General features: G+C 50.7%; 1 protein-coding gene across 1 annotated transcript in view; it reads right to left on the bottom strand.

Moving 5' to 3' along the window:
* LOC139640518 (kalirin-like) overlaps nucleotides 1-17,500 on the bottom strand; it is a gene marked incomplete at its 5' end in the record, with an annotated part of 34,661 nt that overhangs the window by 2,114 nt on the left and 15,047 nt on the right. The window contains 13 exons of the mRNA XM_071514688.1: nucleotides 1-4; nucleotides 3,831-4,016; nucleotides 5,709-5,786; nucleotides 6,298-6,348; nucleotides 6,458-6,550; nucleotides 8,557-8,643; nucleotides 10,409-10,478; nucleotides 10,877-10,980; nucleotides 11,483-11,549; nucleotides 11,732-11,802; nucleotides 11,998-12,108; nucleotides 16,001-16,132; nucleotides 17,142-17,242. The exon at nucleotides 1-4 is cut by the window's left edge and continues 168 nt beyond it. Of these exons, the coding sequence (XP_071370789.1) occupies nucleotides 1-4; nucleotides 3,831-4,016; nucleotides 5,709-5,786; nucleotides 6,298-6,348; nucleotides 6,458-6,550; nucleotides 8,557-8,643; nucleotides 10,409-10,478; nucleotides 10,877-10,980; nucleotides 11,483-11,549; nucleotides 11,732-11,802; nucleotides 11,998-12,108; nucleotides 16,001-16,132; nucleotides 17,142-17,242 (1,155 nt within the window). The remainder of the gene's footprint in view (nucleotides 5-3,830; nucleotides 4,017-5,708; nucleotides 5,787-6,297; nucleotides 6,349-6,457; nucleotides 6,551-8,556; nucleotides 8,644-10,408; nucleotides 10,479-10,876; nucleotides 10,981-11,482; nucleotides 11,550-11,731; nucleotides 11,803-11,997; nucleotides 12,109-16,000; nucleotides 16,133-17,141; nucleotides 17,243-17,500) is intronic.

Consider the following 17,500-nt stretch of genomic DNA (forward strand, 5'->3'; position numbering starts at 1 on the left):
TCACCTGCACACACACACACACACACACACACAGACATACAGTACATACATGTAGGTCAGACACTGTTTCACATTCAAATATACAAACATACCAGTCTAACCAGCATAATAACCAGTGTAACCAGTGTAACCAGGTTCACTAAGGAACTAGCAGCCTATCTCAGTGGTGACAAGGAGGAATATACATCCACAAAATATGAACTGTGATCTGTAATCAGGAAGGCCAAAACAAATCACTTCAAAAACCTGGAAGAACAATTCATTGCCAATGATCCCAGAGCAGTCTGGAAAAATCTCCAGGAGATGACCAACTCTAAAAAGCGTGCCCCCCCAGCTGCGGATGCTGACCCCGACCTCCCAGACAAACTCAGGGAGTTCCATGTGATGGGAGGTTTGATAAACATGGCTCATCTCCCTGCTCCCCACCTCAGCCTCCCCCTCTCCCTCCTCCTTTCACCATCCAGGAAGACAAGGTGAGAGCTAGAAGCAACAAAAGGAAAGCAGCAGGACCTGATCATCTCTCTCCTGTGGTGCTCTGCATTTAATATCATCACCCCCAATAAACTATTCTCCAAGCTACAGGACATGAACATCAACCCGGCCATAAACTTACCTTGCGAGGCAGCTGGATTCGCGAGATCACGATCACGCGAGAATCCATCTTGCCAGGCTTCAAGTTCTGTGTTTGTGGCCGAACCGCAGCGGGTCGGACCAATCGGCATCCAATGAGGGCAGCTGGGGGCGGGGCTTAGGTGTGACGACAGCGAGAAGCGACTGTTCGTTCACAACAATGGCGGCTCCTAAAGAGGCTGCTGACATGCTGCTGTGACATCAGTTATTAATGAACTGCAGAGTGTTTCTTCATTGAAAGAAGAGCAAAGAACGGCACTGAAGGCTTTTCTGGATGGAAAAGATGTTTTCACTCTTCTCCCGACCGGCTTCAGCAAGAGTTTGGTTATATGATTCGTTGATCTGATTGGTTGAAGTACAGATGGTTCATCCAATCACCCGCCAAGTATTTTTTGAAAGTGCTGCCCTTTTCCAAATGGTTTCCAAGGACGACTTCCCAGATGGTTCTGTGTAACAAACCATCCGGCAAGTCAGGTTAGCCATAAACTACTGGATCCTGGACTTTCTAAACAACAGAACCCAAACAGTCAAGGTGAACAGCCGTACATCTCGCTCCCTGACCCTCACACTCAGGGCTGCGACCTTTCCCCCTTGCTCTTCTCTCTCTACACCAATCAATTCACCTCCCTGGACAGCTCAGGTAAGGTCTTCAAGCACGCTGACGACACCACCATCGCTGGCCTCATCTCAGACAACAACGAGTCCCCATACCGGCTAGAGGTGGACAGGGCAGTGAGGTGGTGCTCCAACAAGAACCTCCTGCTCAACACCTCCAAAACCATGGAAATAGCCATCGACTTCAGGACCACAAAAAAGAGACCCAAACAGCCAATAACAACCTCAGACCAACCCATAACTCTGACCGACTCCTTCAAATTCCTCGGCACCCACATCAGCCATAATCTAAAATGGGACATCAACTCCACCACCATCATGAAGAAGGCCCAGCAGCGACTGTACTTCCTGAGGCAACTGAGGAACGCCTGCTGGTCCGATTCTACACCGCCATCTTTCAGAGCACACTCACTTCATCCATCACAGTCTGGTGCGCAACCACAGACAGCTACTCCAAACACAAACCTCAGCAGATAGTCAAGAAGGCTTCCAAAATCACAGGACGTGACCTTCCCTCTCTGGACTCCCCCTAACCCCCCGCCCAGCTCACCACCTGTCTCCGCCCGTCCCGCCCAGCTCACCACCTGTCTCAGCCCGTCCCGCCCAGCTCACCACCTGTCTCAGCCCGTCCCGCCCAGCTCACCACCTGTCTCAGCCCGTCCCGCCCAGCTCACCACCTGTCTCAGCCCGTCCCGCCCAGCTCACCACCTGTCTCCGCCCGTCCCGCCCAGCTCACCACCTGTCTCAGCCCGTCCCGCCCAGCTCACCACCTGTCTCAGCCCGTCCCGCCCAGCTCACCACCTGTCTCAGCCCGTCCCGCCCAGCTCACCACCTGTCTCCGCCCGTCCCGCCCAGCTCACCACCTGTCTCAGCCCGTCCCGCCCAGCTCACCACCTGTCTCAGCCCGTCCCGCCCAGCTCACCACCTGTCTCAGCCCGTCCCGCCCAGCTCACCACCTGTCTGAGCCCGTCCCGCCCAGCTCACCACCTGTCTCAGCCCGTCCCGCCCAGCTCACCACCTGTCTCAGCCCGTCCCGCCCAGCTCACCACCTGTCTCAGCCCGTCCCGCCCAGCTCACCACCTGTCTCAGCCCGTCCCGCCCAGCTCACCACCTGTCTGAGCCCGTCCCGCCCAGCTCACCACCTGTCTCAGCCCGTCCCGCCCAGCTCACCACCTGTCTCAGCCCGTCCCGCCCAGCTCACCACCTGTCTCAGCCCGTCCCGCCCAGCTCACCACCTGTCTCAGCCCGTCCCGCCCAGCTCACCACCTGTCTCCGCCCGTCCCGCCCAGCTCACCACCTGTCTCAGCCCGTCCCGCCCAGCTCACCACCTGTCTCAGCCCGTCCCGCCCAGCTCACCACCTGTCTCAGCCCGTCCCGCCCAGCTCACCACCTGTCTCCGCCCGTCCCGCCCAGCTCACCACCTGTCTCAGCCCGTCCCGCCCAGCTCACCACCTGTCTCAGCCCGTCCCGCCCAGCTCACCACCTGTCTCAGCCCGTCCCGCCCAGCTCACCACCTGTCTGAGCCCGTCCCGCCCAGCTCACCACCTGTCTCAGCCCGTCCCGCCCAGCTCACCACCTGTCTCAGCCCGTCCCGCCCAGCTCACCACCTGTCTCAGCCCGTCCCGCCCAGCTCACCACCTGTCTCAGCCCGTCCCGCCCAGCTCACCACCTGTCTGAGCCCGTCCCGCCCAGCTCACCACCTGTCTCAGCCCGTCCCGCCCAGCTCACCACCTGTCTCAGCCCAGGCCCTCAGGTTGACGCTTCAGGTCTCTACACTAAAAAAACACCCGCTTCAAGGACAGTTTTTTCCCCACAGCCGTCCGAACTCTGAGCCCCCCTCCCCTTAACTAGACCCCTGATGGATCGTACTGTTTTTGGGTTTTTTTTGTGTGTATTTATGTATTTATTGTTGGGAAGGGGGGTAAATGTAGATATGTTTCATTCAGAGCTAACACACTGTATATAATACCACCGATCTGGTTGTGTGGCAATAAAGTATCTTGTATCTTCAAAAACCAGTGTAACCAGGGTAACCAGCATAATAACCAGTGTAACCACTGTAACCAGTGTAACCAGTATAACCAGTGTAACCAGTGTCACTAGTGTAATCACTGTAACCAGTGTAACCAGTGTAACCAGTGTCACTAGTGTAATCACTGTAACCAGTGTAACCAGTGTAACCAGTGTAACCAGTATAACCAGTGTAACCAGTGTCACTAGTGTAATCACTGTAACCAGTGTAACCAGTGTAACCAGTATAACCAGTGTAATCACTGTAACCAGTGTAACCAGTGTAACCAGTATAACCAGTGTAATCACTGTAACCAGTGTAACCAGTGTAACCAGGGTAACCAGGGTAACAAATGTAACCAGTGTACCCAGTGTAACCAATGTAACTAGTGTAACCAGTACAACCAGTGTACCCAGTGTACCCAGTGTACCCAGTGCAACCAGTGTACCCAGTGTACCCAGTGTACCCAGTGTACCCAGTGCAACCAGTGTAACCAGTGTACCCAGTGTACCCAGTGTACCCAGTGTACCCAGTGCACCCAGTGTACCCAGTGTACCCAGTGTACCCAGCCTACCTTGATGCTGTTCTTGAACTGGTATCCTGGGTTGGAGGATCCTTTGCGCAGCAGTTCACTGAAGATGACGATCTGTTCGAACAGGAAGACTCTCCGCTCTTTACTGCGAGACAAAACTCCTCCGTCCTGCTCCCACACACAGAAGGTCTCCTGCTGCAGGAGCTTCCCCTGAGACGTCAGCTTCCCCTGAGAGACAGACAGGCAGACAGACAGGCGGAGACACAGACAGGCAGAGAGACAGGCGGAGAGACAGACAGGCTGTTAGACAGGTAGACAGACAAAACTCCTCCGTCCTGCTCCCACACACAGAAGGTCTCCTGCTGCAGGAGCTTCTCTTGAGAGACAGACAGGCAGACAGACAGGTGGAGAGACAAGTAGAGAGAGAGACAGGCAGGTGGACAGACAGACAGATGGACTCATACAGGCACCAACACCGACTCAACAGTCCTTACACTGATGTACACTACATGTCCAAAAGTATGCGGACTCTCCTCCCCGTTAGCGGACCGGTCTCTTTCAGCCTCATCCACTGCTGACAGGAATATGAGCCGAGCTCAGAGCCATGAAACCTCCACAGACAGTGAACCGGAGCTCTCAGTGTTCCAGTGTGGCTCCGTCAGGCCACGCCTCCTTTCGGCAAGTCAGCGGCTCAGATCTCTGTAACGCCTGAACTCCAGCTGCAGCTCGGCAGTTTAAGCCGCTGCACCGGGTCAGTTCTGGTTCTGCATGGAGGCACGTATCTACATTTTACCTCTGGGTAGGTGAACACAGTTATCTAGTTTTGCTTATTGCTCCATAAACAACTGAAGTTGTACCGTGAGGAACGTTAACGTACCATACAGGAGGACTTATGTCACTTTTTCTTCAGAGTGTAGGCGTAGGATTCTCAGTGGCTCCGTAGAACCTCATCTCAACATTTATTTAACTGACATTAGTTCATGTTTCCTCTACAGGAAGCAAAATCTTGGCATGTATGTACATTTTTATGGTTAAAATATGGAACAAAAGTAGAAGTCATGCGTATCTCCAGAGTCGCGGCTCTGATCCGTCAGCAGATCATGTATCTGAACCGACCGTCCAGACACAAGCTGAGCTGTGAGATCTGATGCTGTGAAGAGGAAACGTCAGACAGGCTGAAGCTCACAGAGAGGCCCGCCGCAACGCAACGCAAGGCAACGCAACGCAAGGCAACGCAACACAAGGCAACGCAAGGCAACGCAAGGCAACGCAAGGCAAGGCAAGGCAACGCAACACAACCCAACCAAACACAACGCAACGCAACGCAACGCAACGCAACGCAACGCAAGGCAACGCAAGGCAACGCAACACAACCCAACCAAACACAACGCAACGCAAGGCAACGCAACGCAAGGCAACGCAACGCAACGCAAGGCAACGCAACACAAGGCAACGCAAGGCAACGCAAGGCAACGCAAGGCTAGGCAACGCAACACAACCCAACCAAACACAACGCAACGCAACGCAACGCAACGCAACGCAACGCAACGCAACGCAACGCAACGCAACGCAACGCAACGCAACGCAACCCAACCAAACGCAACGCAAGGCAACGCAACGCAACGCAACGCAACCCAACGCAACCCAACGCAAGGCAACCAAACACAACGCAACGCAACCCAACCCAACACAAGGCAACGTGCCCGGCCGGGACAGAAGAGCTCGGGCCGGTTATCAGAATGTGTTCGCTTGGCGTAAAATCTCTCCGCCGATTCCAAACCACCATTACTAACCAGCTGAAGCTCTGCTGCTGAGGAGGAGGATCAGCAATGGATTACATTAGGAAGTAACTTCTCCCCACACACACACACACACACACACACACACACACACACACACACACACACACACAGCTCGTACCTCGTATCCCTGCAGGCGGCCCAGGTTCATCATGTCGTTGCAGCGCTTTGGAACCAATGACATCAACTCTACCGCTTTCTGGAGACACACACACACACACACACACACACACACACACACACACACACACACACACACACACACACACACACACACACGCACACACACACACACACACCAAACCACACACAAACAAACACGCAGAGCTGTTAAATATTACAGAAGTGTGTGTGTGTTGCATGGTCTGCAGGGTGGTGATTCACCATCCCACTTAAATCATTCATCATCATCCTCATCCTCATCCTCATCATCATCATCATCACCATGACAACAGCAGCTCTGTGTTTACACCAGACAGACTGAGCCTGCTGCACCATTACAAGTTATTAGTTACTATTTTAATTCTAGATTACATTGGAAAATATTTCTGTCAGAGTCACAGAGTCAGTTTGGTCCTGTCATTCTAATGCTAAAACTTTTATTCTTCATAATAACATATTACACTACATTAGTCAATACATAGGGGGAGGGGCTTAATTAATAAGGGGTGGAGTCAGGGCAGTGAAGGGGGGGGGGGGGGGGGGGTCACCTCAATCTCCTCACAGTCCAGTCCGGCTTTAGACGTGTACTTCAGAAAATCCTGAGAGACAGACAGGCAGACAGACAGTTTTTAGGAGAAAATGTGAATGAATGGGTAAAATGCTCACACACACACACACACACACACACACACACACACACACACACACCTTGAGCAGCAGCTGGTACTTGGTGATTCTCTGGATCGGTTTGATCAGATAATCACTGATCGACATCCTGCAACTGATCTCATGTTGGATCTCCTGGAGAGAGAGACAGGGAGGAGAGAGAGACAGGCGGGAGAGAGAGACAGGCAGGAGAGAATGAGAGGCGGGAGAGAAAGACAGGTGGGAGAGAGAGACAGGAGAGAGAGAGAGACAGGAGAGAGAGAGAGACAGGAGAGAGCAAGAGACAAGCGGGAGAGAGAGACAGGAGAGAGCGAGAGACAGGCGGGAGAGAGAGACAGGAGAGAGCGAGAGACAGGCGGGAGAGAGAGACAGGAGAGGGAGAGAGACAGGAGAGAGCAAGAGACAGGCGGGAGAGAGAGACAGGAGAGAGCGAGAGACAGGCGGGAGAGAGAGACAGGAGAGAGCGAGAGACAGGCGGGAGAGAGAGACAGGAGAGGGAGAGAGACAGGAGAGAGCAAGAGACAGGCGGGAGAGAGAGACAGGAGAGAGCGAGAGACAGGCAGGAGAGAATGAGAGACGGGAGAGAGAGACAGGTGGGAGAGAGAGACAGGAGAGAGAGAGAGACAGGAGAGAGCGAGAGACAGGCGGGAGAGAGAGACAGGAGAGGGAGAGAGACAGGAGAGAGCAAGAGACAGGCGGGAGAGAGAGAGACAGGAGAGAGCGAGAGACAGGCGGGAGAGAGAGACAGGCGGGAGAGAGAGACAGGAGAGAGCGAGAGACAGGCAGGAGAGAATGAGAGGCGGGAGAGAAAGACAGGTGGGAGAGAGAGACAGGAGAGAGAGAGAGACAGGCGGGAGAGAGAGACAGGAGAGAGAGAGAGACAGGAGAGAGCGAGAGACAGGCGGGAGAGAGAGACAGGAGAGGGAGAGAGACAGGAGAGAGCAAGAGACAGGCGGGAGAGAGAGACAGGAGAGGGAGAGAGACAGGAGAGAGCAAGAGACAGGCGGGGGAGAGAGACAGGCGGGAGAGAGAGACAGGAGAGAGCAAGAGACAGGAGAGAGCGAGAGACAGGCAGGAGAGAATGAGAGGCGGGAGAGAGAGAGAGACAGGAGAGAGCGAGAGACAGGCGGGAGAGAGAGACAGGAGAGGGAGAGAGACAGGCGGGAGAGAGAGACAGGAGAGGGAGAGAGACAGGAGAGAGCAAGAGACAGGCGGGAGAGAGAGACAGGAGAGAGAGAGAGACAGGAGAGAGCGAGAGACAGGCGGGAGAGAGAGACAGGAGAGGGAGAGAGACAGGCGGGAGAGAGAGACAGGCGGGAGAGAGAGACAGGTAGGAGAGAATGAGAGGCGGGAGAGAGAGACAGGCGGGAGAGAGAGACAGGAGAGAGAGAGAGACAGGCAGGAGAGAATGAGAGGTGGGAGAGAGAGACAGGCGGGAGAGAGAGACAGGCGGGAGAGAGAGACAGGCAGGAGAGAATGAGAGGTGGGAGAGAGAGACAGGCGGGAGAGAGAGACAGGCAGGAGAGAATGAGAGGCGGGAGAGAGAGACAGGCGGGAGAGAGAGACAGGCAGGAGAGAATGAGAGGCGGGAGAGAGAGACAGGCGGGAGAGAGAGACAGGAGAGAGAGAGAGACAGGCAGGAGAGAGAGAGGCGGGAGAGACAGACAGTCAAGAGAGAGAGACAGGAGAGAGAGAGAGAGACAGGCAGGAGAGAATGAGAGGCGGGAGAGAGAGACAGGAGAGAGAGAGAGACATGCAGGAGAGAGAGAGAGGCGGGAGAGACAGACAGTCAAGAGAGAGAGAGACAGGAGAGAGAGAGAGACAGGCGGGAGAGAGAGACAGGCGGGAGAGAGAGACAGGAGAGAGAGAGAGACAGGAGAGAGCGAGAGACAGGCGGGAGAGAGAGACAGGAGAGGGAGAGAGACAGGAGAGAGCAAGAGACAGGCGGGAGAGAGAGACAGGCGGGAGAGAGAGACAGGAGAGAGAGAGAGACAGGCAAGAGAGAGAGAGAGAGAGGAGAGAGGACAGAGAGAGTTAGTTGAAGTTTATTGTTTATTGGCTGTGTGTGTGTGTGTGTGTGAGATCATGAACTGAGCCCGCCCCCCTGAACAGGAAGTGATGTAACAGGAAGTGCTTCTCACCTCGAAGAATGTCTCGTACTCGATGACGATGAACTCTGACCTCGGCTTGTTCTGACAGTAAACCACATACATGTGCAGACGACGCTCCTGCAACACACACACACACACACACACACACACACACACACACACACCCGTCAATCAGTGATTGATTGATTGATTGATTAGTACTGTCATGGTTTTCTCAGTGTGCAGCTGGTCCTGAAGTTGTTACCATGGTGACAGGAAGCCAGCCAGCTAGTTGTGCATTAGTGTGTATTTACTGTAGTACCTTAGCAGTGTACTGTAGTACTGTAGCAGTGTATAGAATTGTACTGTAGTACTGTAGCAGTGTATAGAATTGTACTGTAGTACTGTAGCAGTGTACTGTAGTACTGTAGCAGTGTATAGAATTGTACTGTAGTACTGTAGCAGTGTATAGAATTGTACTGTAGTACCTTAGCAGTGTACTGTAGTACTGTAGCAGTGTACTGTAGTACTGTAGCAGTGTACTGTAGTACTGTAGCAGTGTATAGAATTGTACTGTAGTACTGTAGCAGTGTATAGAATTGTACTGTAGTACTGTAGCAGTGTACTGTAGTACTGTAGCAGTGTATAGAATTGTACTGTAGTACTGTAGCAGTGTATAGAATTGTACTGTAGTACTGTAGCAGTGTATAGAATTGTACTGTAGTACTGTAGCAGTGTACTGTGGTACTGTAGGAGTGTATAGAATTGTACTGTAGTACTGTAGCAGTGTATAGAATTGTACTGTAGTACTGTAGCAGTGTATAGAATTGTACTGTAGTACTGTAGCAGTGTACTGTAGTACTGTAGCAGTGTATAGAATTGTACTGTAGTATTGTAGCAGTGTACTGTAGTACTGTAGCAGTGTATAGAATTGTACTGTAGTACTGTAGCAGTGTATAGAATTGTACTGTAGTACTGTAGCAGTGTATAGAATTGTACTGTAGTACTGTAGCAGTGTACTGTAGTACTGTAGCAGTGTATAGAATTGTACTGTAGTACTGTAGCAGTGTATAGAATTGTACTGTAGTACCTTAGCAGTGTACTGTAGTACTGTAGCAGTGTATAGAATTGTACTGTAGTACTGTAGCAGTGTATAGAATTGTACTGTAGTACCTTAGCAGTGTACTGTAGTACTGTAGCAGTGTACTGTAGTACTGTAGCAGTGTACCGCAGTACTGCAGCAGTGTATAGAATTGTACTGTAGTACTGTAGCAGTGTATAGAATTGTACTGTAGTACTGTAGCAGTGTACTGTAGTACTGTAGCTGTCTGGTAGCTGTCTGTCTGTCTCTCACCTGTCTGTCTGTCTGTCTGTCTGTCTGTCTCTCACCTGTCTGTCTCTCACCTGTCTGTCTGTCTCTCACCTGTCTGTCTCTCCACCTGTCTGTCTGTCTCTCACCTGTCTGTCTCTAGCAGTGTACTGCAGTACTGTAGCAGTGTATAGCAGTGTACTGTAGTACTGTAGCAGTGTATAGCAGTGTACTGTAGTACTGTAGCAGTGTACTGTAGTACTGTAGCAGTGTACTGCAGTACTGTAGCAGTGTATAGCAGTACTATAGCAGTGTATAGCAGTGTACTGCAGTACTGTAGCAGTGTATAGCAGTACTGTAGCAGTGTATAGCAGTGTACTGTAGTACTGTAGCAATGTACTGTAGTACTGTAGCAGTGTACTGCAGTACTGTAGCAGTGTATAGCAGTGTACTGTAGTACTGTAGCAGTGTACTGTAGTACTGTAGCAGTGTACTGTAGTACTGTAGCAGTGTATAGCAGTGTACTGCAGTACTGTCGCAGTGTATAGCAGTAGTACTGCAGTAGTACTGCAGTAGTACTGCAGTAGTACTCACATGTTTGATGAACAGGTCGGCCAGCAGGTCATGGTCCTGAAGACAACGCTCCAACTCCACCAGGAAGAAACTACAAGACAACACTCAGTCAGACTCTGTGTGTGTGTGTGTGTGTGTGTCTGTGTGTGTGTGTGTATGTGTGTGTGTGTGTATGTGTGTGTCTGTGTGTGTGTGTGTGTGTGTGTGTGTCTGTGTGTGTGTCTGTGTCTGTGTGTGTGTGTGTGTGTGTGTGTGTGTGTGTGTGTGTCTGTGTCTGTGTGTGTGTGTGTGTGTGTGTGTGTGTGTGTGTGTCTGTGTCTGTGTGTGTGTGTGTGTGTGTGTGTGTGTGTGTGTGTGGTGTGTCTGTGTGTGTGTGTGTGTGTGTGTATGTGTGTGTCTGTGTGTGTGTGTGTGTGTGTGTGTGTATGTGTCTGTGTGTGTGTGTGTGTGTGTGTGTGTGTGTGTGTGTGTGTGTGTGTGTGCACTGACTCGCGGTGCCAGTCGTAGATCTGCTGGATGTTGCCGAAGACGATCTTGTCTTTTCCTCTCATCTCTTCTGGAGTTCCTCTGACCTCCAGCCTGGACATGAAGCCCTGAGAGAGAGAGAGAGAGAGAGAGAGAGAGAGAAGAGAGAGAGAGGGAGAGGGGAGAGAGAGGAGAGAGAGAAGGAGAGAAAGAGGGAGAGAGAGAGAGAGAGAGAGAGAGAGAGAGAGAGTGAGAGAGGAAGAGAGAGAGAAAGAGGAGAGAGAGAGAGAGAGAGGGGAGAGAGAGAGAGAGAGAGAGAGAGAGAGAGAGAGGGAGAGGGGGAGGGAGAGAGAGGAGGAGAAGAGAGAGAGAGGAAGAGGAGAGAGAGAGAGGAGGAGAGAGAGGGGAGAGAGAGAGAGAGAGTTCAGATCAGGTCCACATCCACAGATTTACAGAACTGAATCTGAATCAGAAGTTTACAGGTGAATTAACAGTCTTAGCTTGTCTGTACCTGACCGACTGAACGGCTGCAGATCTGAAGTCAGTTTGTTGAAATTATTTTCCAAGTCAGCTGAAACTGAACATTTAAGAACTGAATCTGAAACAGTAATTCAGAGGAATCTGTCTCACCTCTACGATCACACCCAGGTCCTTAACGTAGTCCTTCTCTGACTGGACCATCTCATTAACCACAAACCTGCACACACACACACACACACACACACACACACACACACACACACACACACACACACACACACACACACCAAAGTTCACATTTGTTCTTTTACACTAACAATTTGAAAGTTGGAGTGTGTGTGTGTGTGTGTGTGTGTGTGTGTGTGTGTGTGTGTGTGTGTGTGTGTGTGTGTGTCTTACATGCGTCCTCTCATCGCCTTGTTTCTCTGTTCGGTGTCCGACTCATTAGAGCCTTGATCAGAATCTATAGACTGAGAGAGAGAGAGAGGGACAGAGAGAGAGAGAGAGAGAGAGAGAGAGAGAGAGAGAGAGAGAGAGACAGAGAGAGAGAGAGAGAGGGAGAGAGAGAGAGAGAGAGACAGAGAGAAGGCGGGGTTAAATCACTCCCTCCCTCCTTTCCTTCCTCCCTCCTTTCCTCCCTCCTCCCTCCTTTCCTCCCTCGTTACCTCAGGGTTGTTGGGGTCTTTGATGATCTCCATGGGCGGGGGGAGGGGGGTGTGGCTCTCCTCCTCTGGCTCCTCCTCCCCTCCACTCTGCCCCGCCTCCTCCTTCCTCCTCTACATACAGAAGAAGAAAGAAAGAAAGAAAGAAAGAAAGAATGAAAGTGTGATTACTTAGAGGTTACCGTTAACCAGCTCTTTACTAGTTTATTTTGTCATGATTTGTTTATAATTTTCATATTTTCTTTCTTACACGGAAAGAAAATATGGCGGAACATTGAAGAATTGTCTGTTAGTTAAAAAACTGAATCTGGACCAGCTGAGACGACTGAACCGATCATTTCATCCCTGATCCATCTGATTGATTGGAAGCGAGGCTGGCTGATGACTTTCTAAGGTCAACGATCATATCTTTGGTTTTTGTAACATTTATGTGAAGGAAAGACTGATCACACCGTGACACAAAGTCATCCTCCACCGGTCCATGGTCCTGAAGAAGGCCAACAGCAACAGAGTCAGCATACTGACCGATGAGCCTGATTTCATGAGAACTCAGACAGTCGTTAGTGTGCATAATGTGGAGAGGAGGAGACAACATGAACGAGTGTGTGAATGGGTGAATGTAGGCATCGTAAAGCGCTTTGAGTGGTCGGTAGACTAGAAAAGCGCGATATAAATGCAATCCGTTTACCATTTACAACCCTGAGGAGAGCCAGTGGACGAGCACAGCCAATCAGAATAAGCACCATTGACCCTGACACCTTGCCATCTATTACTTAAAAAGTCTACTATCCAGCCAATAAAGTTTCCAATAAAGCCAATAAAGTTTAAAAAGAGACATAAGTTTCTCTGAATAGTGTTAAAGGCAGAGGAAAAATCAATGAATAACAGTCTGGCCTGGGCATTAGGGGTCTCAAGATGCTTAAACTAAAGGTTAAGAAGGGTCAGGCTGTCCCCTAGCTGCTGTAAGATCACACTCTTCATTAACTTCCCAAAGGATTTCATGACCAGTGAAGTTAGAGCAACAGGCCTGAAATCATTTCAAACTTTTGGAGTACTGACCTTAGCTACTGGGACTATTATAGAGTGTTTCCAGATCTTAGGAAACCTTAGTTTAAGACTGTATGAAAATAAAATGAAATATAGTACACAGCTGCTCTGCACACCTTCACCACCTGGCCTCAGAGCCCGGGCTCCTCCGGACATGAACCTGCTGGAAGAGCCTCTGAACACTGAGGATCAATGTCCACCGACAGACAAGTCCTGGTCCTTTCCTTTATATGATTAACTTCTGAAGTGAAATCATTATTATCAAGTCTTAGGTAAAAAGCATTTAGCTCATCAGCAAGGTGTGCATCTGAATTAAAACCATGAAGACTGACACCCTGGGGTTCATATCATGAGACCCTGTCATTGTTTTCATCCCCTGCCAGGCAGACCTTAGATTATTACCACCGAGTTCTGCCTCAGTCTTTCTCTTGTACCTTAGCTCGTCCTTTTTAATTTCAGACCTCACTTATTTCTTCATTTTCCTCACTGTATTAATTGTATTTCCTTCCCTGAAGGCGATTTTCTTATTCTTCAAAAGGTCCTTTAAGCCTTTGGAGATCCATGGTTTGTTATTTGGAAATATTTTAATTTCCTTGGTGGGAATTACACAGTCAGTGCAAAAAGACACACACATAGTCACAACCCACCTCAGCGGGTTCATCAATACCATCAGTAGCCTCTTGAAAAAAACAGACCAGTCTGTACAATCGAAGCAAGCCTGTGAGGCAAGAGAGCTGTCCCACACCCTCCTGACCCTAACCAACCCTAAAGCCCCCTCCTTATCACACTATTCACTTTTACTGAGAACGTTACTGAATGGATCTACAGCCACACCACAACAAGCTGACTCAGCTGCTTCACACACATTTACACTTTATTCACTAACACACAGTTCTCCATGTTCCTCCGTCATGGATCAGGCTGCTGGGAGCAGACTGATGACTGAGCATCTATATAATGTTCTGGATACAGATGAGTTTCATGTTTACAAACAGTGGAGGATGCGCATGCAGCTCCTGTGGCTGTCGCTATAGCAACTTGGCTTCATTTTCACACTGATAACAACAGACAGACAACAGTGGTACCTGGCTGCTTTGTCAGACTCTGATCACACAGATTATTTAGAACAACTTGTTTAAAGTCCTGGAGACCGACTGCCGGACCCTTATTCAACTCCAGTGATGACCGGCCTGTAGACACACCATGGCCATGCTATGGCCAGACACACTGTACATACTGTGTGTATCTGACTGAAGAGCCCAGTGTCCACACCTCTCCTGCTGTATGCGTGTCATGTGGGCATGTGCAGCAGATCAGATGTTACAGCTCTGCTGAGTTTTGTGTTCAGAGCAGATCTGACCCAGAGTCAGTGTGAAGCAAAGCCCCGAGACGCCCGGCTGTACCGCTGACATCCTGACAACAGACTGTACAGGTCCAGAGTCAGCCAGGAGGTTTATATGAAGCTAGCTGAGTCAGCTGGATCTCTGCTCCAGCACCCAGCTGACCCAGCTACACCCAGCTCCACCCAGCTGCACCCAGCTACACCCAGCTACACCCAGCTCCACCCAGCTACACCCAGCTACACCCAGCTACACCCAGCTCCACCCAGCTACACCCAGCTGCACCCAGCTGCACCCAGCTGCACCCAGCTGCACCCAGCTGCACCCAGCTACACCCAGCTACACCCAGCTGCACCCAGCTAAACCCAGCTGCACCCAGCTCCACCCAGCTCCACCCAGCTGCACCCAGCTGCACCCAGCTGCACCCAGCTACACCCAGCTACACCCAGCTGCACCCAGCTGCACCCAGCTGCACCCAGCTGCACCCAGCTCCACCCAGCTGCACCCAGCTGCACCCAGCTGCACCCAGCTGCACCCAGCTGCACCCAGCTAAACCCAGCTGCACCCAGCTAAACCCAGCTACACCCAGCTGCACCCAGCTGCACCCAGCTGCACCCAGCTACACCCAGCTGCACCCAGCTACACCCAGCTGCACCCAGCTGCACCCAGCTACACCCAGCTGCACCCAGCTGCACCCAGCTGCACCCAGCTAAACCCAGCTGCACCCAGCTGCACCCAGCTACACCCAGCTACACCCAGCTGCACCCAGCTGCACCCAGCTGCACCCAGCTAAACCCAGCTACACCCAGCTACACCCAGCTACACCCAGCTAAACCCAGCTACACCCAGCTAAACCCAGCTAAACCCAGCTGCACCCAGCTGCACCCAGCTACACCCAGCTACACCCAGCTAAACCCAGCTAAACCCAACTGCACCCAGCTGCACCCAGCTAAACCCAGCTACACCCAGCTACACCCAGCTAAACCCAGCTACACCCAGCTAAACCCAGCTAAACCCAGCTAAACCCAGCTACACCCAGCTACACCCAGCTAAACCCAGCTACACCCAGCTACACCCAGCTAAACCCAGCTACACCCAGCTACACCCAGCTAAACCCAGCTACACCCAGCTAAACCCAGCTACACCCAGCTACACCCAGCTACACCCAGCTAAACCCAGCTACACCCAGCTACACCCAGCTGCACCCAGCTACACCCAGCTAAACCCAGCTACACCCAGCTACACCCAGCTAAACCCAGCTAAACCCAGCTACACCCAGCTACACCCAGCTGCAGGGTGGAGAAGCCCCCGGCCGGGCGAGGCGGGTCAGGGATGGGGGGCTTCTCCACCCTGCAGCTGGACCCTACTCTGCTAATTTTGGGGTTTGTTTTTCATTCTTTCCAATCTAAGGTGCAACTGCTACCAGCAGCAGCCAGGCATGATGTTAGAACATGTGACCTCTTACTAAACTAAAGTCTTTGCTGGGATCTCAGATTACTGACTGACTGAAGTGAACTGAGCAGCTGCCTGTCTCATCTATAGGTGATACCATGTATTCTGTGTGTGTGTGTGTGTGTGTGTGTGTGTGTGTGTGTGTGTGTGTGTGTGTGTGTGTGTACCGTCTGTGTGTTGGTAGTGAGGGGTGTGGTCAGTTCAGGCCGGTTGTCCCGCCTCCTGGTTCGGACTGGAGGTTTCTTCTGTCCATCAGCTTTACCTTGACTCAGCCTCCGAACCGGACTGGTCAACCAGCGCTGCAGAGACAAGAGTACTACTGATACTACTACTGATACTACTACTGATACTACTACTGATACTACTGATACTACTACTGATACTACTGATACTACTACTGATACTGCTACTGATACTACTGATACTACTGATACTACTACTGATACTACTGATACTACTGATACTACTACTGATACTACTGATACTACTACTGATACTGCTACTGATACTACTGATACTACTGATACTACTACTGATACTACTACTGATACTACTGATACTACTGATACTACTACTGATACTACTACTGATACTACTGATACTACTACTGATACTGCTACTGATACTACTGATACTACTGATACTACTACTGATACTACTACCGATACTACTGATACTACTGATACTACTACTGATACTACTGATACTACTGATACTACTGATACTACTACTGATACTACTGATACTACTGATACTACTACTGATACTACTGATACTACTGATACTACTACTGATACTACTGATACTACTACTGATACTACTGATACTACTCCTGATACTCTTGATACTCCTGATACTCTTGATACTCCTGATACTCCTGATACTCCTGATACTCCTGATACTCCTGATACCCCTGATACCCCTGATACTCTTGATACTCCTGATACTCCTGATACTCCTGATACCCCTGATACTCCTGATACTCTTGATACTCCTGATACTCTTGATACTCCTGATACTCCTGATACTCCTGATACTCTTGATACTCCTGATACCCCTGATACCCCTGATACTCCTGATACTCTTGATACTCCTGATACCCCTGATACTCCTGATACTCTTGATACTCCTGATACCCCTGATACCCCTGATACTCCTGATACTCCTGATACCCCTGATACTCCTGATACTCCTGATACTCCTGATACCCCTGATACTCCTGATACTCCTGATACCCCTGATACTCTTGATACTCCTGATACCCCTGATACCCCTGGTGGTGATAGTACTCCAGTCAGTACTTGTTACCTTCAGAGTGTTCCCAGTACCGGAGCCGCTGCGTTTGGATCCTGGAGAGCCGACAGCGCCGCCTGGAGCTCCGCCCACTCCGTACACTGAGGGGGAGGAGCCTGTGACCAGAGCCAGGAGGGTCAGAGCTGCTGCAGGTACTGTTATTATTGTTATTGTTGTTATTATTGTTATTGTTGTTATTATTGTTATTACTCCTCCTCCAACAACCTGCAGCTCAATACCAAGAAAACACCTGAACTGACAACTACTCTGTCTATTATACTGTCTGTCTGTCTACCTGTCTGTCTGTCTGTCTGTCTGTCTGTCTGTCTGTCTGTCTGTGTACCTGTCTGTCTGTCTGTCTGTCTGTCTGTGTA

The sequence above is a fragment of the Centroberyx affinis genome, unplaced genomic scaffold (genome assembly GCF_046629955.1).
Source record: "Centroberyx affinis isolate AG114_WGS23_722 - 3 ecotype Tasmania unplaced genomic scaffold, CSIRO-AGI_Caff_v1 ptg009627l_1, whole genome shotgun sequence".
Taxonomy (NCBI): domain Eukaryota; kingdom Metazoa; phylum Chordata; class Actinopteri; order Beryciformes; family Berycidae; genus Centroberyx; species Centroberyx affinis.